Raw genomic sequence first — 26495 nt, 5'->3', positions numbered from 1 at the left:
CACTTTTCCTTCAAATCATCAGTAACTTTGTATACGTAATTAAATATGTATAAACATATATTATAAAAACCACCCTTAGGCCTGTTTTCCGTAAGTCATGTTTACCCCCATGACTGGGTTGTGCGGTCCGAAGACTGGACTTAGCTGGCTGGCCGCCAACCAAACTAAATCAACGTACTTAAACTTTAAGTGAGATTTTCCTTATTAAGTCCTGGTCCGGAACCAGGTGTGCACTCAGGAGAAATCCACTAACATAAATAACCACTCTATAAACAGTGTAGGTGCACTCTGATCCGTATAAACTTTAAGCTACGGTACCGAACATCTGTAACTTTGAACTTTCGTTGCTATAAGGGGTTTTAAAATCATCTAATTATAATTTATGCAATTTAAAATAATATCGTGAAAATCTCATCTTTACTCATATTTTCATAAAAAAATGTAACGTAAAAATAAACTCATGCCACACAAATTTTGTGTTAAAAATATATATATATATATATATATATATATATATAATTTTATTTTTGAATAGAAAGAAATGCTGAAATTTTACACGAGGGGATTAGAACATTTTTTAACCCAAAAATAGATGCAAGTATATTAAAGATAAAACTGGTATAATTAAATATACGTAAAAATAAACTCATGGAAATTTTGTAGAACTAATTAACATAATTGAAATTTACTTATAAAATAAACTCGGGTATAAATTTTAAATAAAAAAAAACTAACATAATTAAAATTTACTTACCTTCTTCTTTTACCGTGTGCTACGAATACAAAAACTATCTTTAAGAAATGAGATCGGAAAGAGTGGGTGAGTGAAAACTTACTCAAAATTCTCTCTCCACCACAAATTCTTTCACTCACTAATCCTTCTCTTCCTTGGAAAATTATTGTGAAAAATGAAGGTTGAGAGCTCCCTATTTATAGGAAAATTTTGGGGAAAAAATGAAATTTATAAAAGTATGGGGAGATGGGTGAAATTATAATTTTTTTAAAATTGAAGAATGGTCAAGGGATGGGCAAGATATGGGTTGAGTATGGGATGCAGATGGAGGCCATGTGGAAGTACTTGCCACCATTCCCATTAAATAAATTTTTAATTAACTACTTACCTAATTAATTAATCAATTAGTTAATTAATTATTTTATTATTTTATTATTTTTCTTAATCATTATTATCATTATTATTATCATTGTTATTACTTTTAAACTATTTTTAGTATTTATTTATTTTATTATTTATTTTTGAACAAGAATTAAATTTAAATTTTGAAAACTCATGTGGACCCCACATGGTCTTGTGGGCCCCACACAACTTCGAGATTCGAATGGATCCTACGTAACTCGAATAACTCTTATACGATTTTATGCATCCTATGTAGACACCCCATTTTTTACCTAGGCCCAATATATGTATTACTATTATTATTATTATTTTATTATTATTATTATTATTATTGTTTATTCTTATTATTATTATTATTATTAATCTTCACTAATCTTGTTATTTTTATTATTATTATTATTATTATTATTATTATTATTATTTGTATTATTATTATTTTTCAGTAGTATTATTAATAGTACTTTATTATTATTATTATTTTCATTATTATTTTTAATTTTTATTATCATTATTATTAGTATTTTTATTACTATTATTACTATTATTTAATTTATTATTATTATTATTATTATTATTTTTCATTAGTATTATTATTATTACTTTTATTTTTATTTCTATTTATATTGTTTATTATTATTATTATTATTATTTATTATTTTCATTATTATTGACATTATTTTTAATTATTAGTATTTTTACCTTTATTATTACTATTATTATTATTATTTTATTTATTTATTTATCTTTGTTATTACTATTATTATTGTTATTATTTATTTCGGTTATTATTATTATTATTATTATTATTGTTATTATTTTGTTGTCACTATTATTTTTAGTATCTTTATTATCATTATTATTATTACTATTATTTATTTATCTTATTATTATTATTATTATTATTATTATTTTCTGTATTATTATTATTATTATTAGTTATTTTTGTCATTACTATTATATATATTATTACCATAAAATATGAAGGGAATAAAAATGAAAAAGGAAAGGAGAAGAAAGAATTTTTATGGTTGAGATTTTATAAAAGGGGGGAGCCGGGGGCGCTACACAGACACAGCCAGCAGCAAGCCAAGGAAAAAAAAAAAAAAAAGACCTAAACCTCTCTCTCTCTCGCTGCAACAGTAGCACCGCCACCCTCCATCCATTCCCACACCCTCATCTCTCAGCACCTCCGTCCCTCTCTCCCATTCTGTCACAACAGTCGAGCCAGCATCAGACAACCTCACCTCGCCCCACTGCCAAGCCTCCGGCCACCCTCCCACTCGACGGCACAGCAACCCAGCTGCCTCAGGCTCCTGCTCTTGATCCCCTGCCGCACCACACCTCAGCCCCGTCGCTCACTCACGTCGTCTCCGGCCACCAGCAGAAAAACGCAGCGGCTGCTCCATCCTCCAGCCACCGCACCATTCCCAGATCCAGTCCGGCGGCCCCTTGTGTCCCTGCAACTCCGACGAACCTGCAATTCCGGTCACCTTCTCCAGCAACAACCGAGCACCATCCTAGAATTTCCACCGTCATCTTAGGCTCCTAAGCTCTCCGGTCACCTTCTCCAGCAACAGCTACTCCTCCGGTATCCCCCTCTGCAACTGCTGCTGCTGCTGCTCCTTCCACACTGAACTCCAGCTCCCAGCACCGCCAGCCCTGCAGACCCGAGAAGCCACCACCGAGCCAAGCCATCATCTCCGGCAACCCCTCGGTGACTCTCTCAAACACACACACCTTGTAAACACCCACACACACGCACAGGACACACACACACAGAACACGCACACACTCACACCCTGCACACACACACTCTGCTGCTCACTGTAATACAGCACACACAACACTCACATACACACACACACATATATATATATATATATATATATTTTTATTGTTAGTGTTAATATATATATACATGTATATACATATATACTTTTACATTTATTGCTATTCCTATATTATTAGCCGTATTAATATTATTATTTACATATTATCATTAGTAATATTGTTACATTACTTGATATTATTATTAAAATTACTATATATATATATATATTTTTGGATATTATTATTAGTATTGTTATTATGTTGATTATCATATTGATTTTATTTGTATTGATATTCTATTGTTGTATTATTATCGCCATGATTATTGTTGTATATTATTGTTAAAACATTTGTTATCGTCATATTTATATGTATATGAATTTTTTCTGTTTTCATTGTCATTATTAATTTTAATGTATACATGTCTATATTTAGGGTTTATATTGTTTATATCGTTACGAATAATTGTTGATTATGTTAAGCAGTTTATATATGTATTTAGCTATGCATGTTTCATGATTTAACATTATTATTCCAGGCTACATATCCTTGTCGTGGTAATCGTTTAATTTCTTTGGTGAATATTAATTGATTTGTTCCCATTGTTGTAGGGTTCGTAAAATTTGTTAGTTGATGTTCTTGTTGGTATTTTGGTGGTGCATATTATTTAATGAACATTATTATTGTTGTAGAAGTGTTACAATTAAAATTTGTTTTAACCTTCAAGCTTATACTTTTGTTGTATTTAGGGTATGTATTAAATTTCATATTCATTTTTAGGGTTTCCTTATTTGGATTTGCAGAGTTTCCATTTTATCACGTATTGATTTCCATAGTTTGACTATTTCTATATTATCATATATATGTATTTATTGTTTCCATATTGTTACACATTGATTTCCTTTTTAGGGTTTGATTTTTCCTATTATTGGATATTATTGTTTATGATCAAATTAAAGTTATATAGAGCCTATATTGTTATTAATATTATGATGTATACACCTTTTTATTCTAGTAGCATTTATCATTGGTAATTATGTGCTATGATATATATACATATTGGTTGTGTTATTTTTATAGTAGTATTATTGGTACAAGTAGTGTATTATTATTATAATATATTAGGGCTTCAGTTACTTCATGTTAATATGGTATGTTTTGAACTATTATTATGATTTTGTTAATATGGTATCTTTTGGATTATTAGTATTATTGTATTACTACCGTATACCTCGGGTTCTTCCCTATTGCTATGTTAATTACGTATATATCTTAGGGTTTTGATTAATTCATACTGTTTATGGTATTTTTAGAATTTTTAGGATCTAAGCATATATGGTATTTTTTTTTTTAGTATTTTGATATATATAGTGATAGTATTATAGTATTGCTATTATGTTTGCATGTGATGAGATGTATTTATGGTATCTAATTACTTATTTTGACATTCATGATATTTTAGTAAGTGTGAGTTGCTTATGACTCTATCACCATATATTAAAACCTCCCATACTAGTATTTTTCTTATAAAAATTTTATATACAATTTCAAAATTTGGGAGCATATTTTTTTTAGATATTTTATTGATTTTTATTATCCCTATGATTTTATTGCGGGGGTATGAGCCTTCGGGCATCACGTACCCTAAGCTCTGAGGGAATATATATATGTATATATTTATTTATTTATTTTTCATACGTATTTATAAATTCATTAAAAGGAGTAATTTAAAGACTTATTAGATTAACTTAGGGATAATTTCAAATTAATTAGGTACCGTTCGTAAGAACGGGCGCGTAGGGGGTGCTCGTACCTTCCCATCGCGTAACCGAACTCCCGACCCCAACTCTGGTAATGTAGACCGATTCTTCCCCTAACGGGGTAGTAATCATGTGTTCTAACCGCACTAAAGGTTAGTGGCGACTCCAAAATTCCATGTTTTCCTTGAAATATTAAAATGATTTCTAATTTCGCCGCCCGGGGCACACGCGCTCCCGGGACGCCCCGACATCCTACATAGCTTTGAGACTCGTGTAAACCTTCATACGGCTTCGGGACTCATGTGGGCCCCACACAGTCTTGTGGGCCCCGCATAGGATACCTATATTATTATTATTTTATCATATATTTTTACAAATTATATCAGTCAAAACATTATTTTATGTACTTATTTACGTATATAAATAGTGTCTTGTGGCTCCGAGACTCATGTGGACCCCACATAGTCTTGTGGGCCCCACATGTGATACTTATATTAATATCATCTTATTATGTATTTCTACAAATTATGTCTGTCAAAATACTATTTTATGTATATATACTTATTTACGTGTACAAACAGTGTCTATCCTGTTTATCCTATGAAATTTCATTTTGATCAGGCCGACCTCCAGGGAGCGACTGAGCCGCAATGGTCTCTGAGCACTCGCTTAGACAAGGTCTTTCTTAGGCATCAAACATGGAATCAAAGATCCTACACAAAAACACTTCTGTATTGATATTAACTCAATGACCATTTTTATTATTTTATTATTATTATGCTTTAATCATATATATATATATATATTTGGGTCATCACAAGACAAGCAGCTAAACTAGCTCCACCTCATGTTCAGCAACCAGCTCCTCTACGTGATGCACCTTCATGGTTTATGTCTTATCATCAGCAGTTCACAGACTTTAGTACAAAAATGCGTGCTAACTCACTCTTCAAGCAAACTATGCTTCTCTAGATCAAAGACTTGGCCGGATTGAGTAGCATATGACCAGCACTTCCTCTTCACATGGAAAGGTTCCAATGGAAGCTGATTCCGATGAACGTAAAGAAGAAAATGAAGAAGAAAGAAAAGATGATGAGTCTGATGATGATGATGTTGGGAACACTCTGTGACTTCTTTTGTTGCTTATTGCTCGTATTGCTTATTTTTTGAAAGCTTGTTATTAATATGCCATGAACTTAATTTTAGGACTTATTGATTCTTACATGGAACATGTTATTCTCTATTTTTGTGCTTAAATCTAATCTTTGTCTTAGTATGCATACGCTTATTGTTTTATCTCTCTTTGACACTAATAGTGTTTATCATTTTTGCTTCACTTTTTCAACATTAATTTAATTTTGTGTCTTTCTAGGAAAATATTTTGTCCACCCTATTGTATTTCTATTCTCATCAAATATGTTATCCTATTCTATGAAAATTTACAAAAAAGTGTGTGCAAATGAAATAAGACTTATAAGATGGTTAAGCAATATAAATATGGAAGAATGCTGGCAGAAATGAACTCATTTGCAATAGCTAGTTTGTGTACTTGCAATCATGGTTCATGGAAGCGGCAGCAGGTAGCATAACGTACAACAATGGGAGTAGCAGTCCTCATTTTAAAATCTAAGTTTAAAAATATTTTAGCTGGTTTAATATGGAATGCTCATTTCATAATTCCTCTGTTTAAATAAGCATATCATATTTCAAGACTGCCATAAGATTGAAACATAAGGTTGTGACAGTGGAAAAGATGGAGGTGGATTATAGTGGTTAAGGCGGTATTCCTCACGAGTATCAGCAAGCTAGTGGTGGTGGATTATAGTGATTGGTATAGCAACAAGGTGTGATTGTGGTCCTAGTTTTGGGGCAGTAGTTAGATAGTGACGTAGATTAAACTAGTATGAGTATTCGTTAATCATTGAAAAATTTCTATAATATAACACAAACAAAATCATGAAATACTTTTGCACAAGTACTATGTTAAGCTATAAGTACCATACATACCTTCTAATCAGAGGAGTCACCTGCATCATCTGGTCAAGATTGGCGCATAATTTCTTCGAAATGCACTTGCCTTTTCATCATGGCTTGCAGCTGGGCTTGAACGGTGGAGATCATGTCTTTCAATTGCGTGTTCTCCATTTCCACCATTTGCATCCATCAAGCCATCTCCTGCTCATGATACTCGGCCTCTCGACGCCTTCGCTCCATGTCTACACGAGTCACCGCACCCATGGATGATGATGTTGTTGGGATGATGTATCCACTTCCAAGTCCTTTCACCCAGCCCCCCGCTCAGCCTCTCGACGCCTTTGTTGCTCATTGCCCAAGCACCTGGTAAAGTAGGCATCGGTGTTTATCCTAGTCTTTTTAATGCCGATGTCCCACCAAGTATACTTAAACAGGTGGACGACTCTGTTGGCTCCATAGCTAAGCTCTATAATGTCATCTAGCACAACAAAGTAATCAATTTCTTTATCTCGTTCTGTGCCTAGCACCGCAATCCCACAATTTTGGGTTCGTCTATGTAGTTCAAAGGACTTTGTATGAAATTGTAACCCGTTGACAATGCAACCGCTGTAGCAGTTAACTCGTTGATCGGGGCCACATGCCAACGCATATAAATCTTTACTTGCCATTGGTTCCTCATTGTAATACATGATTTTCATCAATTAAATAAACAGGAGTTTAGAAGAATAAACCCTCAATAGAGAAAACATACATTGCTTCTCACTCAAGCAGTATTTGTTACTTACACGACTCTCCTACCAATTGATAAATTCCTTCTTATGTCTTTCGTCAACATTCCGTTCATTTTAGGTCAGGAGTTCAGCTTTATATTCGCTATATGCAATAGTAATACATGTTAATGTCAACTAAGTATATAATTATGCATATGTAAATACAATGCAAAGTAAGGAGGTTGGAACCACGTACTCGATATATGGAACAGTTCATCACAATTATTGAGGACGTAAAAATGAGCCTTTTGTAGGTCGTCCATATCAATAAAATCGTAAATTTGTGCACCAAGAGGCTGAACATTTTCTCAAAATATAAAGCTCCTGGGTTCTTCATCTTCGGCATTAATAGCATGAACGTCTGCATTTCGCTCCTCACGAGTGAGTATTGTGTCAATACCATGTAGATACATTGAGCAAAATGCAAGACATTCACTGTCAATGTATGTCTCAATGATTGAACCTTCCAGTTGTGCCTTATTGCGCATGCAGTCCTTCAAAGTGGACAAGAACCTATGCATTTTACATAGCATTATAGACTTGTAGATACAATAAAGAAAAAAAAATAAAAACAAGGAAATCACGTGATCATTATACAAGGACTTTATAATTTAACTCTCAATAGAATACATCCAACGACATTGAACCGGTCCTCCAATTATGGCTTCCCTTGGTAAATGGATGGCTAGGTGGACCTTCACATCGAAGAATGTTGGCGGAAATATTTTCTCCAGCTTGCATAATATGATCATGATATCATCCTCTAACCGTTCAAGTACGTTTACGCTCAATTTTTTTTAGCACAACTATCGAAAAAAGATTCTCAACTCAATCAGCACCGAGTGAACATCTTCAGTCAAGTGTCCACGAAGGAAAATAGGTAGAACATGTTGTAGAAGGACGTGACAGTCATGACTTTTCATTCCTAGCATCTTCCCTTCCTTCGTGTTTATGCATCGAGTTATGTTTGATGCATATCCATCGGGAAACTTCACTTATTTCAACCATTCGAAGAAGTTATTCTTCTTATCCTTCGAAAATGTGTAACAAGCTGATAGCATGAGAATTTTGTCCCCATCATGAAACAAATGCAACTCAAGTCGTATTCCCATATCTTCCATATCCTAGTGAGCATTTGCGGTGTCCTTTGTCTTCCCATCTTTCTAGTATGGCAACTCAAAGAAGATACTTCTCTTTGTCCAATTCAACTGCCACTCAGCGCGTTTTCTTTTTCTACTGGTCGGTGTTTCCCCAAATTTCACATCTCCGATCAACCTTAGCTGATTTAATATCTCTTCCCCACTTAGTCGCTTTGGCTAAGACCTTCGTTCCGGTTTTCCATTGAAGCTTATGACGCCACGAGTCCTCCAAGGATGTCCAGTTCGTAGAAACCAACGATGACACATAAAGCATAACTTGCGGCCATGCTTCAAGGATAAGAACCCATTATCCTTATTACATACTAGGCATGCTAAGTAACCTTTTGTGCTCCAACCTGACAAGTTTTCGTAAGCGGGGAAATCATTAATTGTCCATAAGACGGCGGCATGCATTTGAAATGTTGTCCCAGTTTCCACATCAAATGTCTCCCCTCCTTTTCCCCATAATTCTTTCAACTCGTCAATTAACGGATGCAGGTAAACATCAATATCATTACCAGGTGCCCTCGGTCCGGGAATAAGCAGAGCCATATAAATGAAAAGTTCTTTTATACATCGTCATGGCGGCATATTATATGACATCATCATAACTGGTCATGTAGTAACCCGACCCCGAAAAAGAAAAAAAAAAAAAAAAGATATTTTGGAGAAGATATTTGAAAAGAGATATTTTTAGATATTTATATATAAATATCTTGGATGAGATATTTATTTAGATTACTTAAGGGCTAAGTAAGGATTTATTCTATAAATTCTCTTATCCTCTCTCATTCTCTCATTCTCTCTCTCTCTCTCTCTCTCTCTCTCTCTCTCTCTCTCTCTCATTTTCTCTCTCTCAAGGATTTATTCTATAAATTCTCTTATCCTCTCTCATTCTCTCATTCTCTCTCTCTCTCTCTCTCTCTCTCTCTAAGATCCTTCACCGTTCGTCATCCGTTTCCAAAAACGGAGGGTACTGCGTGGATCAGAAGAGGAAACTCTACACTTTTAGTAGATCGGATTGTCGTTTCGGAGAGTTTCGGGTTTTCCCAAGAATCGAGGTAGGAATCTAATCCTAATTTTGATTGGATATTTGGATAACAGTAGAAAACATAGTAAGGTTATGTTTTGTGGTTTTAGGTTTTCAGGATCTCGAGTTGTCGTTTTGGACCGTTTTCGTACGAAGTTTCATTTCGAATATAAGGTAAGGGGAATTTGATTACAACAATTATTTTGGAAAACTAAACCGCTAAAAAGTTAGTTTATGTTATTATCTATGATTTAACTGCTTATTTGTGAAATTCTACCGAGCAGAGATGCCGGTTTGACGATTTTACGATTTTTGGTAAAAACGAGGATTTCGACGTATGATCTCCAAATTTTACAAATATCGTTATTTGTGTTTATACTATAGTAGGAGAGGCTCGTTTCCTTTATTTATTTAGTTAAACTATGTATATTGAATTTCTTTCATTTAGCGGGTTTTTGTATTAAACTTGTGTGATATATGTTGAAATTGAAATGAATGTATTTTCTATACTACTGATATAGAATATGGGAATGAAATTCCAATTTGTTATATTGACAATGTGAGAAACAGAGGCTGGTGATACACCGAGCCGCATCAGTAAACAAAGAGGGGTACACTGAGTGGAAAGACGCCAGTTTGAACCCGCTGGAATTATTTCTATACTATTGATATAGATTATGGGAAATAAAATTTTATCATATTTGTATAAATTGAATTTATGATACACGGAACCACAGCTTGAGAGTCTCGGGAGGGTTGAAAAATACTTTTTTTGCAAGGTGAAATGAAACCACTGTTATATGATACGGCACGATATCGTAGCTAGATGTACACGTGCAACCACACGTACTAAACGATGTGGGTACCAAGATGGTCGGCTAGTAGGGTGAAACCATTGGCTGATATTGGGCCAATGGAGGTAGTCGGATCGTATGTAGGTACTCGGCAGTGTCTGCACGAACAGGGCATTGGCCGAGTACCAGTGCACAATCCGAGCCACGGGGTAAAACTGGTTATAGGGATATTTTGCTGTTGGTCATTTGATAAATCATTAAATGGTCGAAAGACAGATGTGAGAATTTTGTAATATGAATAATGATATACCTGATGCATTACTGTATTGAAAATATTTGATTTATATTCCAGATGTTGAATGAAAATATGCATGTATGCAGTCACACACTGTTGTAACTCCTTCTTCTTTACTGAGAGGTGTCTCACCCTATCTTACAACCTTTGTTTTCAAGTCCATCCGTGTGTCGGTCCTAGTAGATAAAAGGACTAGGGAGGTTATTTTGGTTAGCTTACGTAAGCATCTAAATTTTTGTACTAAACTTAATGAAAGTCCTTTTTGGAGGGTTGTAATATGACGATTACTCTAAGTCCGAATGTATGTAAATTATGGATGTATTAGTGAACTCTGGTATAAGGCTAGTAGTAATCCCAATGGATGTTTATGTTTTTCCGCGACATTTACATCATGATTATGTATGTTTTACACTCGTATGTCCCTGTTTAGGGCGGGTTGTTTCCATATCTTGAACAGGTATAGGTATTTGATGTATGTGAGTGACACCTGAGTCCGTGTAAAGGGTCGGGTCGTTACAGGTCACATGTTATACGAATTGTTCATGTTACCGAAAGAATTGAACCCATCTGAAGCAAGGCCAAGTCTGATATTGCAACGATCACTAGCAAACCACAGATGTATTTTATCAAAATTGGCCCAAGCTTCGGAGTTCGCTGGATGGCTAAGGGTGTTTCCATCTTGAAGACATTTCTCTTGATATCATCTCATATCTGTAGCAGTCTTTTTGCACATATACAATTGTTGCAACTGCGAGATTAATGAACAATATCGCAAAACTTTTTTAGAGATCTTTTTACCCTTCTTCTAATTAGTTGTATACCTCAGTTCACCACATTCTGGGCACTCGTTCGCATTTTCATGTTCACCATAAAAGAGTGCACAATCATACCTACATGCATGTATTAGAGTGTAACCGAAACCCAATTCACACATGTACGTCTTCGCCTCATAAAAAGACCTAGGAAGTGTTTCACTATCAGGCAATGCTGCCTTAATAAGGCTTAAATGCATGTTGAATGCGCTTTGAGATAGCTAATGCATTGTCCTTGGATGAAGCAACTTTATCAAAAACTCTAATTTTGAGAACTTTTTACAGTTTGGATATAAGGGCACCCGTGCATCCCTCATGAGATTAGCAAATGGTTACCGAGTCAATTCAACGTACTAGCATCGCAAAGTACAATACCTGCTGAAGTAGATTCATCACCAGTACGCAACACAGGCACATTGCTCGTGTCCATTACAATCCCCCTTTTCAAGTCACCTAACATTTTAATTACCCCTTTCGAATATGTATCACCACCTACTATATTTGCCCCTTCATCTTCAGCGTTATCATCATTGCCCTAATTTGCATAATCTTCACCGTGGAACACCCATGTTGTGTACCTTTTCTCCATTCCAAAGTCTAATAAATGTGAATGGACCAAATGAATGTGTTTGAACGTTATGTTCTGGCATTTCTTGTAAGGACACCTTATTCTACTGGCTTTGTCTGCACGATGACGCGTGAACTCTATGAAATCATGTACCCCTTTAACGTATTCTAGCAAAAACCTACCCCAAGCGTTCATCCAACTTTTATCCATGTTCATTAATTACCTTATAACATGTTCAAGTAAATGGTGTTCATTACATTCTCATAATGTTTATAACGCATGCATTGTGAATCCTATAATCAACCATCATACTCTAAAGGGTAGGGATCCTATCTCATTTAGGAATATTTCATTTACATTGCGATCAATCGCTCAAATTCCTTCGTCGTAGTCATTATAAATTTTGACAGCATCTCCTCATGTCTCTCCAAGTACACGAGATGGAGGAAGTGAACATGTTGCTAGTTTTCCATCACTAACAAATTGTCACGACCCCCCACTATGCACCCAGAGAACACAAGTAGAGACGCGCTCAAAATATATAATGACAATTGACAAAGCATAAACAATGACAACAATGTAAATTCAACTTCCTGAACTATCCACATTGGACAATCCAAGAATGATTGAAATACAAACATTACTAATTATAAGTGAAACAAATAATTAACATGTTCAAGTGATTATTAGTCAACATAGTATGACTAATAATCAATTGAAATATAACAATTGATTTGTCTCACATGTACGATTAGGTATGAATGTACAGTAATCGTTCTTGGACGAGTCTAAACTTCAATGAATACATGAAATTGCAGTAATTAATTTGGCATTTTACTTCATATGACATTTAGTTCTTGACCTTTCACTGTACACTTAAGATTGTTGTTATTAGTCAAGTCTTTTTGATTTTCAATTATAAGTCTAAGATCGTCTCTTTTCTTACGAATTTCAACACGTGAGAGGTGTGAGTTAGAATGACTTTAAGTTTTAACTGATCATGCATAAATTTCTTTGTACATAGTTTTATTATGGACAAACTTTAACGAAAATTCGGCAACATGCCGTCTGTAAATTGAACATATCCCAAAAATTCCTGCACTAAAATTTGATAGATTCAAGCAATATACTAACAATATGTATAATCATAACTCTTAGAATCGTATTCCTGACTCAAATTATAAATTCATAGAAAGGCATAAATCATTTCGAATGTATATGAATATCATAGAAGACTATCGAATAGATGAAACGAATCATACGAACGTAAGATTTGGATATGTCTCCCCCAAAACCCAACTTAAAATTTTTATACATTTGCACAATGACCTTCTTTCGCCATTTATGTAAGTTTTGTCCACCAATAGAGAAGAAATAAGTTGAACTCTAGTCATACTCCTCAAACTTTAAATTTCATTAAGTTAATTAGTTTGCCTATGTGGTTGGTGAAATTATCTTATCTCTCTAGCATATTGTACTGTTCATTCTTTAGTTTGTTTTCTAACTATTTAATTATTTTGTGTATTCTCTTTTTAACAAATTTAATTATTGATCGATGTTACTATTAGTGTATCCAAATGGTGTTTAAGTATCTAATATATATATATATAAGATGCAGCGTCATTTAAAGAAGAGAATCCCAAGAGGATCTATGTTTCTAATTTGCAATCATTAATTGAAACGCTTTATGCTATAAATATATCTTGTATGTAGTTGTCACCATTCACCACCCATCAAAGTTTTTGAGTCAAACAAATTTTTGAGTCAAATGGAAGCTACTTGGCAGAATGTGATGGAGAGCTCTTATCAGTTTTTGTGGGTCATTTGGGAAATGGGTTGAGGTCTTCAGGCTAAATCACATTGCCACGGTATGGGTCAAGATTGAGAGTTTGGGAAACCATATGCTCTTTTTTAGTGATTCGTCCTCTATATGGGCAGTTGCTAAAACCCCAAAAATGGGGAACAAAATTTACTTTTCCAGATTTTATGGTGAGACTCAAAGCATTATTTTCTACTCTCTGAAAATGAAAAGGTATCACTGTTTTGGTTATGACGTTTCTTTGGAGAATTTCTACAGCACAAGGAAGCAAAACATTTGTTGTTAGGTTGAGCCGAATGGACTTTAGATTTTTTTGCAGAGTGAAGTTTCAATGGCTTTGTGGCAGCTAAATGGTTCTTTTTTTTTTTTGGTGTCCATTGAATTTTATTTAATCATTGCTAGAAATGGGTGTAATTGTGAATGTTTTGAGGAAGTTTAATATCATATTCTATTCTAAATATGTTGTGAAATTCTTTGTGTGCACGTTGTGTAGAAAAAAATTGCTATCTTTGAACTAACTGTTGAATTTCATGGCGAACAAAATCATAGAAATTTTGATTTTTGCTTTGGTTGCAATTTAGAATTTGAAAAACATTTAAAAAAAAAAAAAAAAAAGAGCATAAAACTTAAGGACTTGTTTAAAATTTGGAAAATGTTAGATAAACGAAAGAAAAATATGAAGAATTTATTTTTTCATTCTTTATTATCATAGAAAGTGAGAAAGAAATAAAATACATGGCAGATAAATAAATAAGAATTTGATTTTACATATTATAAGTGTTTTGATTGTTTGAACATTTAAATCATATTAGAATAACTTTTTATTTATAACAATATTTAATATTAAGAGAAAATATAATGAAAAATAAATTCCATTCTTATATTCCAAGAATCTGCTAAACCAAATTCTTGAACCAATGGATCCTAGCCTCCATCGCCCAAAATCTTTAATAAAAGAAAAAAACATACCAACTGGGGTTGGGAGGCAAGAGGACTCAAGTGGCGACGCGGCTAGGGGTGCGGCTCTGAGTGCAGCCAGAGGCGGGATACTTGACGGCGACTAACTAGCCAGGTAGCGGCGGTGTGGTTGGGGCTGCGACTCCTATTGCAGCCGGAGGCCGAGGACTCAACGACAAGTGGCGGGTAGCAGCGGCGGCGGCAGCTACAGTACCTGTTAAAGGCAGCCGAAGAAGGAAGGAAATGAGGGGAAAGAAGGGAGGAGGAAAAGCCAGGGGAAAGAAGGAAGAAGGAAATGAGGGGAGGTGCACAAACGAGCGGGAAAGGAAAGGGAAAGGAGGGAAGAGAAGGAAGACCAGTCAAAGTTAATAAAAGGACTAGTAGTGACAAATCCATAACCGTCACAACTAGTAGGGCAATAGTGACGAACTAATAAATTCGTTACTAATACTCTGCAATCAAAATTTTTTTTCTTTAAATACGTGAAGTATTAGTGACGGTCCTCAAATCCGTCACTAATACAAGGGAAATAGTGACGAATATCGATATTCGTTACTAATACTCTGAAATAAAAAAATTTGAAATTATTTTAGAATACGGGAAGCATTAGTGACGATTCTCAAATTCATCACTAATACTGTGGCAATAGTGATGAATATACAAATTCGTCACTAATATTCTAAAACAAAAATATTGAGATTATTTTTAAATACGAGAAGTATTAGTGACAGTTCCCAAATCCGTAATTAATAATAGACAAATAGTGACGAATAAATAAATTCATTACTAATACTCTAGAAAAAAAAATCTTATTTATTTTTAAATACGAGAATTATTAGTGACGATTCCCGAATCCATCACTAATACTAGGGTAATAGTGACGAATATACAAATTCATGACTAATACTCTGAAAAAAAAAATTATTTATTTTTAAAATAATAGTAGTGACGGTTATTTATTCGTCACAAATAAGAATCTTTTAGTGACGGATCTTATTCGTCACTAATACTGTACAAATTATCGCAAATATTTTCCGAAGATAATTTCTGCGCAAAAAACTATTTCTAGCGATTTTTTTCGATTTTTAGTGACGAAATTATTAGTGACGGATTCAATTTCGTCACCAATAGTTCTATATTAGTGACGGTTTTCAAATTCGTCACTAATACCCCCCCTTTAGTGACGAAATTGAATCTGTCACTAATAATTTCGTCACTAAAAGCCAATTTTTTTTGTAGTGGCCACACAATTTAAATAAATAGATTTACATGCTCTAAAATCGATATTTTCTGTTATACTGATATTTTATGATCTAAATAATAATCTGGTGAAACATATAATTTATACTAAAATCATACTAATATTTCCTAGCATAACATATTTCCCCTACCTGACTATCTGAGCACTAACTGCTATTACAATCCCACGCATGCAACATTTATAATTCCAACATCCTAAGATAACACACGTGTAATTCTCAATCAAACAACTGAATTCACCTAAATTATCATCACATACATATTTCCCAAAATCCATATGCATAATTTCTAGACTATAAATTATGTTATCATTTTACTTGGGTTCCTGAAATACCACCCGTTGGGTCCTCAACCCATTCTTGCAGGATCCCAAAACACCTTATTCCTGAAAATATAATACCCTGATTTTACTTCACAAAACTCGAGTATATTCTCATATATTACAAACTCTATGCTCAAATGAACTTGGTAATACTCGAAATACTCAAATAATCTACTTACCCTGGTTTTGATATGGTTCTCAAACTTCTCAAATCAACATTTCACTCCGGATATGTTGTAGAGAATCTCCCCGAGATCACCGTGGTAGCTTTTGATCGTCGAACTGGAGAGAATCGGAGCTGAAAACCTAGAGAGAAGGAGGGAGCACTGACTTTTAAAGAGAAAGAGTGATTTTGGATGAAATTTTGCGCTAAAAACCCGAGTTTGAGCTATTTATATTCCTGACTTCGTCGACGAGGCCAAAAAGGGAGTTCGTCGATGAACTAATAACTTTTATCGACAAATTTCAGGCCCTGAAATAATTTTCTCGGTAATTTCTCATCGACGAGACACATGTCCCCGTCGACGATCCCAATAAGCCGCTTCGTCAACAAACGCGAAACGTTCGTCGATGAGATCCTGTTGTGACCCCCTTAAAAATTTCCTTTTTCTTTTTTTCTTTTATTATTTAATTGCTATAAATTCTCTGGGTCTCTATAATGCTAATTAACTCCTACAAATTAGGAGAAAATAAAACACATTTGCTGCTATTAATTTATTCAACAAGCATTACATCTCTGCTCTCATCAACAAGTTCAAAACTTAAACCCCCTAGGTTTCAATGCATCTCAATTTCAGATGGAGATGCTGTTTGGAACTCCACTTCCTGTCACCCCAGGTTTCGAGAATGGCTTCAAAAGCTCGTAAGGCACAACACCAGCCCCATTTCTGTTCTTCAAATTGCAGTCTGCATTCCTATCATCAATGATCCCTTCAAACTCCTTCAACCGCCCTGTAAACCTTTCGAAGGCAGCATTTACAATAGGGTCTTCAGCCCACGAGGGCTCGGGCTTCTCCCCTATGTACTCCTCATCAGGAGAATGATTTGATAACACATCCAAAACAGCCATAACTTTTGTTGCCTGAATCTGCGAAGGGAAGCACATCAAAAGTGCAATCTCAGGCTTGTCCAAGAAGAACTTCCGGCCTTCGTCAGTTGGGTCTTCGGTGGGCATGTTGGTTCTCGCTATTGTAGGCCTGTTTGGAAAATAACCTGCATAATGGTACTGCCCAAAGTTCACAGCGGCGTGGTGACCAGAGGTTACCCATATTATAATTGTGAGAATATCAATAAGGTCTTTCGGGGTTTTGAGAACCGGCCACCATGGTTCATCCTTCTTATCTGCATGGCCTTTTGTTCGGATTTCTGTCCACCATGATTGAAGCTCTGGGTCTGACTCAACTAGGCTGGGATCCGGGTAGTATTGGTTGACATAGTCAGTCACCCATTGTTTAATGGCCTCCCAAAGCAGGAGACCATCATTAGCAAATGGGTTGTCTTCGATCGTAAGCTTCAGACCATGTGGAGCACTTGGATCCTCAACAGCCAGTCCCCTGCAATTATGAAAGTCAAAATTTTAGCAGAAGATATTTTATAGAACATTTTTTATTAACATAGTCCTAGTCAGACCATAAAGGATCATTTTTTTTAGGGAAATGCATTCATGTTTTCTACTTTTCTTGCATATCAAAGTAGATGGATTCAATTAAAAACATGCCATATTTCAGTTCAAATCATTCAAAACTGCGGTCTAAAAGCAGGAATTTTTTAGTAGACGGATTTCTTGTTAACTTCAGACAAGGAAGGGTGGAAGGTTCAGTAAATATTTGCAATGGCATATAATTCACATACCAAAAAAAAAACAAAAAAATCCGAAGCCATACCAGCTTCACCATCAAGAAACATTTTCCCCCTTATCTAGTTACCTATAGGTAAGTTCCATAAATTTTTTTTGGGATAACAGAGGGTTTCAACCGTCCAACCATATATTGACCAGCTACCTCCGCAAAACCTAGTGTTGAACTTCTCCATCACCGACATCTACATAAATGCAGGTTTCTTCCAACAAGGAATCAAATTCAGGACATGTTAACGACTCACTCCAGAGCTTTACCTTACTGCCAAAGTACCTTACAAGGGGCACAAGCTTCATAAATATTATGGATAATGCATATATAAAATCTGACAGCAGCCAGATTTGTCCTCTATTTTTCCAATACCTGTTGATTAGGTCCGCTGGCAATGCCTGCTTGTCAAACTGCCACTGCAGGTCATAAATGGCAGAACTGAGCTCCATGGAATACTTGCCAGGTGAGAATGCGCCTTCAATGATTCCCCCTGCATTAATAAGGGCTTCACGAGCAAGAGCATTGATTTCCATAGTATACCTGAAGTATGGGTGTAGCAGCCTATAGATTGGATGCATCGCACTGAGTTGCCGATTTGTTGCAATTATATAAGGTTCGGTGCAACAATGAGTTCTTAGCCTGCATAAGCGAACAAATGAGATCACTGTTAAATGCAAATCTCATTACTCCAAAGCTGATGTGGGTCTTAACAAAGAATGTTCAGTAGGAGGGAAAGAGGAGGAAAGAAAAAGAGTGGAAAGCAATGACAAGCAAAAAATTCGCTCTTTCTCTCTCTCTTGTTAGGACGCAAAAGGGAAGGAAAGGGACCTTCCCATCCATTTTATATTCAATATGAATCTCACTATCAATTTGTAAGTAGTTTGTCCTAATAAGATCAGAAGTTAGCTTCCCAAAATTTTTTTATTAAAAAAAGGCCGCTAGTCCTGTATAATTGTATTGAACAAGTTAATAGGAAAGTACCAGTGACTGACAAGCTGGTGATAGCCAGAGTCGTGAGCAACGACATGAGCCTTAGCAAGCCTCCAAAGCCAGCAAGAAGTGGCATCCCAGGTGGGCGTGAACACTTGCTTCCACTGTGGCTTTGCCTCTGAAGGCGGTCGAGTCAGCTCAATGGCAAGTACCTTTAGCGTGCTATCAGGGGTTAGGAAGAACAGCGTCCGTGACGCGTATAACGTTGTTCCTTTGAGCTGTCGCACTTTGTTCACATATGGTAAGAATGCATCATGGTAGTCCAATATGAACAGCTTCTTATTTTTTATGGCCTGCAAGTAGCCAACGTACACCACTCAATCTTTGAGGAAAAGAAAAATGATCACAGGCATTCATGTTTTTTTTTTTCTTAAATCTATTTTCTAATTCGGTTTTGCAGTACCTCGTCAATAGTCATGAAACCTCTTATTTGTTGCTCGACCATCTCTGTTGTGATTGCTGATTCAGGCGAGCCATAGATATTGGGGTCAAGTTTGCTCTTCAATGGCCATTCCTAAAATATTATGAACAAGTTCAGAGCATTGAATATGGCCTTCACATAATTCATTCCGTGCCATTTTTCCTCCTTTCTCCCTGTGGGCATGCTTATTTCTTCATCTCCCAAGATAATTTTCAGTGATTATATAACTTCTGACTAAAAGTAACTGAGATCTAGGATTTCCATGATAATATCATATTCCCCAACAGCAGGCGTTCAATATGTCCCACACACTCCATGGACAATATCACTAGGACTATCTACCACTAGGACCAGAAGCTTATATAACTTTGTATGTGATGTGCATGCAAAGTACTTGGATTATGCTCTTCTGGTAAGTGTACCTTTACCAAATTAGTTAACTCTACACAACCACATTTAATGGCCAAACTTCATGAAGAGATTATTCAAGATTGCACATAACCCATTTGGTGCAGTCAAGGAAAGCAGATATGCATCAACATTTTTGTTCATGACAAAAGCATTATACTGCTGGTGACAAAAGCATTTTTGTTAATTTATACTGCACCATACCGTGACCAACTGAATGCTATAGGGGTTGAGACCAGCGAGAGTCTGGCGAGAGAATTCTTCATCCCTAAACCAAGCAAACTTGTCCCCTGCCATTAACACATACAGTTATATTATATAGGGGTATGGGTAGGGTAGGGTTGTGTGTGGATGTGGGACGAGATTTCTTACTCTCATACAACTCGGGGGTCTCAAAGCGCAAGACATTGTCTTCAGCATCAGAGATGGCCTTCACTAGCCTAGGCAAGAGAGTTTTGAAGAAACCTTGCTTCTTGAGCTTGGGCACATTGATACCTTCATTGAACAGTGAATCTATGGCCGTGAAGTATGGAAATCCAAGGTTACTGTCCACAAGTGCTGTCTCCAGAGATGGTAGCAATGCATGCAATACTGAAGATACTGTCTTTACTGAGAACGTTAGCTCCTTCACCTCTGAGAAGCATTCATCCCTTGGCACATAAACGGAGCTACTCCTTGACTCCGACAGTGGATCTGCATACACGCATTGGTTCAAATGTGCCTCTCCATTCAAAAGAATGTGATTGACTTTTCCAACTAATTATCAAGGAAAGGACATAGAAGGTGTGAGTGCTCTGCCTACACATGTTGCTTCTCTTCTAATTAGGACTTAGTACGACTCCATAAATGTGACATTCATCTTAAAAAGACGCGCATCAAAACTCAAGCCTAGGTTAGAGTTTCCTAGGTGCAATTCAAGCCAGTCTCAAATAATAGCATGTGACATTGTGTATGTGCTCTGCACACGCCCGGAGGACACATGAAATGAAAATTTTTTGTTAACATTGTAGAAAATTAGAGTGGACACTTAATAAGATCAAAATGATGGAGTTCATGCTGTTTTTCCCCATACCATTCTTACTCGGTGGGCGACCCGTTCTGCAACGCCTTGGGTATGGGTGCTTCTTACCACCTAACACTGGTCGGGTATAATCAGCACTACTGTCAGGATCCCCGATGTCATTGTACGTGTCATAATCGTAGATCCTCTCGAACGTCTTGCGCTCTCCTTCTCCGTTGCCTCGTAAGATCGCGAGTTCTTTCTCTCTCATGCGCCTCAGTCCGTTTGGTGTCTGGGATGGCAAGAATGACTGCCCCATGCATAAGAGTCCAAAAAAAGTTTTAGACAGAGAAAAAAAAAATGGAAACTTAAGGGTAGAGATCTAGCATCATAATTTCCAATAATTCTTTCCTCCTAACACAAATTCATTGCATTTTGCACTGACAACCAAATTATAATTGTGGAAGTGAGTTAAAAAATATATATGTAACAGGTTTAAGCTGTCAAATTTCAAAATATTGATACTTTTTTTTATGTGTTTGTCCTAAAAACTAAGTGATTCCACATTCTTAAATGAGCAGAATAAAAAAACAAAAGGAGTGAGGGGGCGAGCCTTTCACACAAAGTACCAACATTTGTTGCCCTTGAAAATGACAAATCCTCTACTTGTCATCTCTTATCCAGTTTTGGACCGCACCATAGCAGTACATGTGGACTGCATCAAGAAGCTAGCGGTTTACAAATCTGAAAGATGTTGGACCACAGTACTTCCCTGTTAGTTGGAAGAGTTCATAGTCTTAATACACGAGGAGGTGAGCACCAATTTAACCTAAAAACTTAAGCTGCTCCCCTGTACATAAAAATCATCTTTCTTATGAGAGTAAACCTAATTTTTCAACAGTTGCTCAAGTGGGTCTACAGATGAGATTAAAATAAGTTTGCAATTAAACATATTATTACCAACCTTGTCTAAGCTCGATTCACTTATGCCCTAAGATTCTTCACACTTCCACTTACTTGAGAGTATGGATCTTGTATTTGAATTCATGAGAATTTGAATAAAATATGATATAAAATTACATATTTGTACATAAATGTAAATACAAGTCTCAAAATTCATACTTCCAAATACTATCTTACATCTTTAAACTCTTGCAATAATTTTATCATTGCAAAAATTTCCCTCATCGTTTTTCAAATTACTTGCTTCCTCCCAATGTTGTCTTGTAATCACGGTATTCATCCGCCAAAAGTGAGGGCATATCAATAAAGATTGTATTTTTTTATAAAAAAAAAAATTATATTAGGATTAATATATATATATGTATATATATATATTTTAAAGTATAAGCTTGTGAAAAATATTTGCTGGTATAATCTAATAATTCTCGTATAATTTTAAACAATATTGTCTTTAAACTATAATCCTATTTAAAATAAATGACACTCCCCAGGGATTATTTTCCATTACATTTTTAAGTTCAGAAAAAACCTAACTAATCATTTTTCTACTAACAAAAGCATATCGATATTATTTTTTGTCTTTACGTTTAGCAGACTGGTAGTTGATAAATTAAATAAGTAAAATGATAATATTAAAAAGAATATATAACCTGGGACCACATATTTTACAAATTAGAGAGAAATAAAAAACTTAAAATCGTAATCATAAAAATGCCCACTTATGAAAGAGAACTTATATTTAGGACCACCTCATAGAGCAAATAATTTTATTCCTATTACAAGTACAATTTTTGCGCACATTTAGGACCACATAATAGAACAAATAATTTTGTTTCTATTACAACTACGATTTTTATGCACGCACTATACACACATACATGCATCGATCACACTAAGAAAAAAAAAAATGAAATTACTCCCTAGTTTTTTCTTTTCCTTTTTTTATTTAGGTATATTCTAACTTTAATTTGGTCGAAGGGCAACCTTCTATTTATATATATATATATATATATATATATATATATATGTTGAAATTATTATTTTTTTTCCCCACTTCTTGCCTTTGTCCCTTTTTGGGAGGCTCAATTATGAATTTACCTTGTACCACTGTCACCTTTTTGGTGCGTGTAATTATTAATGCTGCAACTCCTTTAGTACAATTTTTAAAACACTTCTAACTTTTCAGGGATTGTAATTAATTTCACCTTCCAATATTAAAACATTATAGAAAAATTCAACGTAATATATTCAAATAGAAGAGGTTTTAAATCTCATAAGGCTCATGAGGTAGTTGAAAATAATATATAAAGAAAAAAAGAATGGTCTTTTGAATTTAATAGGTCAACATGAATTTCAAACTCTAAATATCTGTGAATTTAGATAAAATTTATGACAAATTTATAAATTCGGATTTTTTTAACTCCTAAATATAGAGACGGGTTCTTTTCAAAAATCATATATTTTAAGTTTTGGGTTTTGACTTGTACGAATTTAAACAACTAAAAAATATAATTTTGTACCCTATTTAATTTTTTAAAAAAATTATATAAATTTAAATTTAATATTTGAAAACTCAATTATCAAATAAAAGGTCAAATAATTAACTGGAAAGAAATTAGATTTAAATTTGTATTGGATTTGAATAAATATAATATAAAATTGTATTAAAATTTATTTTTATTATTATTATTATTATTATTATTAATGGAATATAAATAAATAAATAAATAATAAAACAGACCTTGTTGGAGAAGAAAATTCTTTTTTGAGGATTGTCAAATTTGGAGTGGACCCAGGAGTTGCAGGTGAAGAAGAGGGGGCCAGTGAGGAAGCCGTCGAGGGAGATGGACTTGAGGTACATCTCCTTATGGTGTTCGTTCTCCACCAGAACCGCCCCCACCTCCCCGAAGTCGCCGGGAACCTCCATCTCCGACTCGTACCTCACCTCGTCCTTGTCCTGCCTCACCCTGTGCGCGTAGTTCCTTATCGTCTTCTTCTCCTTCCCCGTCTCTTCATTCATTCCCCCCATTCCATTTTTCATTCCACCCCAAAATTTTTTAAAAAATAAAAAATAAAAACAAAAGAAAGTAATCATTAAAAAGAATATCAATATATATATATATATATATAAGAGAGAGAGAGAGAGAGAGAGAGAGAGAGAGAGAGAGAGAGAGAGAGAGAGGACATTGGAGAGGGACTAGACAGGGGTCCATTATGGTTGCAGAATGAGCAGTGGCTTCATTATTGATTAGCCCATTCAACAGTGTGACTGGTTCCTTCATTTAAATTTTTTCTAAGTACATATATTTTTGTTTAGGATATTCTAATTTAATATTTTATTTTCTCCACCTATAAAATTTATCAAAAAAATTTAATTAACCCACTCAATAAACATATTATGACCACAATAATCTTATAAAAATTATTCTTAATTTAAACTCCCAATTATAAATAAAAAGTCACAAAGACAATTAAAGTGATATATGCTCGTAACTCGGATCACAAAATTATCAAGTGAGTTAATGAACCGATCTTAGCCTTTTAAAAAAATTTAAAATAAAAATTAAATCATTAATTAAAATTAGTTTAACTATGGAATTAATTATTTTTTACTTTTTAAATAATAAGTCGATAATAAGAATATTAAGTTATGGTATAAATAAAAAGATAAAAGACATTGACATCATTCCCTAAAACTTTAAAATCTCAAGAGTCTTTCTTAAAATTTTAAGAAATTGAGAGGTCTCTCCTTAAATTTGTCAAAAAATACAAATTTTTTTTATATTTTATAAAAAAATAAAAAAAAAAAAAAAAACAAATCTTTTGAAAAGAGATTTATGGCTTTTTGGCAAATCTTGGGAGATTCATGTCATTTTTTAAACATCATGAGACGTTTAGTGGAATTTTTGAAATATCAAGAAAGAGCTCTCGGTTTTTTTTTTTTTTTTACCAAATTTTAGGAAAGGTTAATATTTTTTACCTTAAATAAAAATATATGTATATGTGTAAATTCAACGAAAAATTTTAGAAATAAAACTCAGAAAGATAGAGCTAGAGAGAATTTGGTTTTTATTTATTGAAGAAAAATATAATACGGCACATATATTATTTTTTTATTAATATTTTTCTCTTTATTATTTTTTAAAATATCATGAACTTAGAAGTTATCAATACATCAGTGATTTTTAAAATGGAACACCTAAAACTTACTTTTTTACTTTTGTAAAACCTAATTTTCCTTATGCTCAAATTAATTAATGATGATTAATTGAAAATATATATATATGAATAATAATACTTAAAGCATTTTATAGTAAAAATAGAAATAAAAATAACCCCTCATAAATTTCTATATTATACTAGCTTTTGTTACCTAATTTCATGAACCAGAGCCTAGTGTTCTCTCCATATCCCAAATGAGAAAATAAAAATAGAAATTCAAAAAAAAAATAAAACATTTTCCTTGTACTCAACTTAATAATCAAAACCTTTTTTAACTCCCTTATACTCAAATTAATTATATTATATATATATATATATAATAGTACTTACTGGGATCAAGCTCAGAGCTAACGAGCTCCAAGATGAGTGTTTTCCCGAGCAGATCAGAAATATCGTCGAGCCCTTTGGAGAGATCAAGGCTGGACAAGAACCCGCCGGCGGTGACCTTCACCGTCACCACCGCCTTCACAGATGTACTAGTCTGCTCCGCGGCGGAGCTAGCAACAGCCCCACTTATATTACTACTAGTATTGCCGGCGGCCTGGGACACAATAGCTCTATGGTTTTTCCTACTGTTCTTGTTCTTCGGGTTAAATGGGTAAAGCAGTGGTAAGACCGGCTGCCTCTGCCGGGCGGGGGAGGAAGGCCCGGCCCCGGCGTTGGGCCGGGGGAAGAGTCTCCGTGCAGGATGGGGCAGGGTAAGAGCAATGTTCGTGGACATGATTGTTGGGGTTTGGTGGAAAATGAGAGTGTGGTGGGTGAAGGCCAGGGACAGGGAGAGCTTGAGGTTATGACGAGAGATGAGATTAGTGTGCGCAGAGGCTGTCTTTGTTTGCCACATATATAGAGAGAAAAGTCTTACAAAAGTGAAAGAAATGAGTTTTGTATTGCTCTATTATTGCATGTGAAAGTCATTGAAAGTAAAATGTGAGTTTCTCGCTCTCTCTCTCTCTCTCTACAAATGATAGATTTTCTTTTTCGTATGTATAGGAATATTCATTAGGTCTGAATGGTGGGTAAAATCGTATAGGATCTAAATTTGGTACGTAGACATTCCAATTTTAGTCAGGCATGTTTGAGAAGATCCGGCATACTAAGTACGACCTTGGATCCTAAAAAATGGAAATATCCTATTTGAAAAAGTCCAATTAAGTCCTGATCGTCAATAAGTGAGTCTAT

At 34.7% G+C, this 26495-nt stretch overlaps 1 protein-coding gene across 1 annotated transcript; it reads right to left on the bottom strand.

Annotated features, from left to right (window-relative positions):
* Positions 1–17144: 17144 nt before the first annotated feature.
* Positions 17145–26165, bottom strand: LOC131147910 (linoleate 13S-lipoxygenase 2-1, chloroplastic). Its single transcript, XM_058097555.1, has 9 exons — positions 25647–26165; positions 23836–24104; positions 21204–21441; positions 20504–20824; positions 20336–20421; positions 19706–19816; positions 19294–19595; positions 18685–18951; positions 17145–18018 (listed from the first exon to the last, which is right to left on the bottom strand). The coding sequence occupies exons 1-9, from the start codon at positions 26155–26157 to the stop codon at positions 17259–17261; spliced, it is 2865 nt and encodes a 954-aa protein (XP_057953538.1). The 5' UTR covers positions 26158–26165; the 3' UTR covers positions 17145–17258.
* Between the last annotated feature and the right edge of the window lie 330 nt (positions 26166–26495).

This window comes from Malania oleifera, chromosome 2 (assembly GCF_029873635.1).
Source record: "Malania oleifera isolate guangnan ecotype guangnan chromosome 2, ASM2987363v1, whole genome shotgun sequence".
NCBI classification, from domain to species: Eukaryota; Viridiplantae; Streptophyta; class Magnoliopsida; order Santalales; family Ximeniaceae; genus Malania; species Malania oleifera.
This window is presented reverse-complemented; position numbering and strand designations above follow the sequence as displayed.

Excerpts from the sequence above, each read along its gene's own strand:
- LOC131147910 (XM_058097555.1), bottom strand. The coding sequence starts at position 26,157 with ATGTGGCAAACAAAGACAGCCTCTGCGCACACTAATCTCATCTCTCGT. Across the intron at positions 21,442-23,835 it reads GAATTTTCTTCTCCAACAAG|TCATTCTTGCCATCCCAGAC; the intron begins GTCTGTTTTATT and ends TGCATGGGGCAG. Across the intron at positions 18,952-19,293 it reads CACCAGCTTGTCAGTCACTG|GCTAAGAACTCATTGTTGCA; the intron begins GTACTTTCCTAT and ends TCGCTTATGCAG.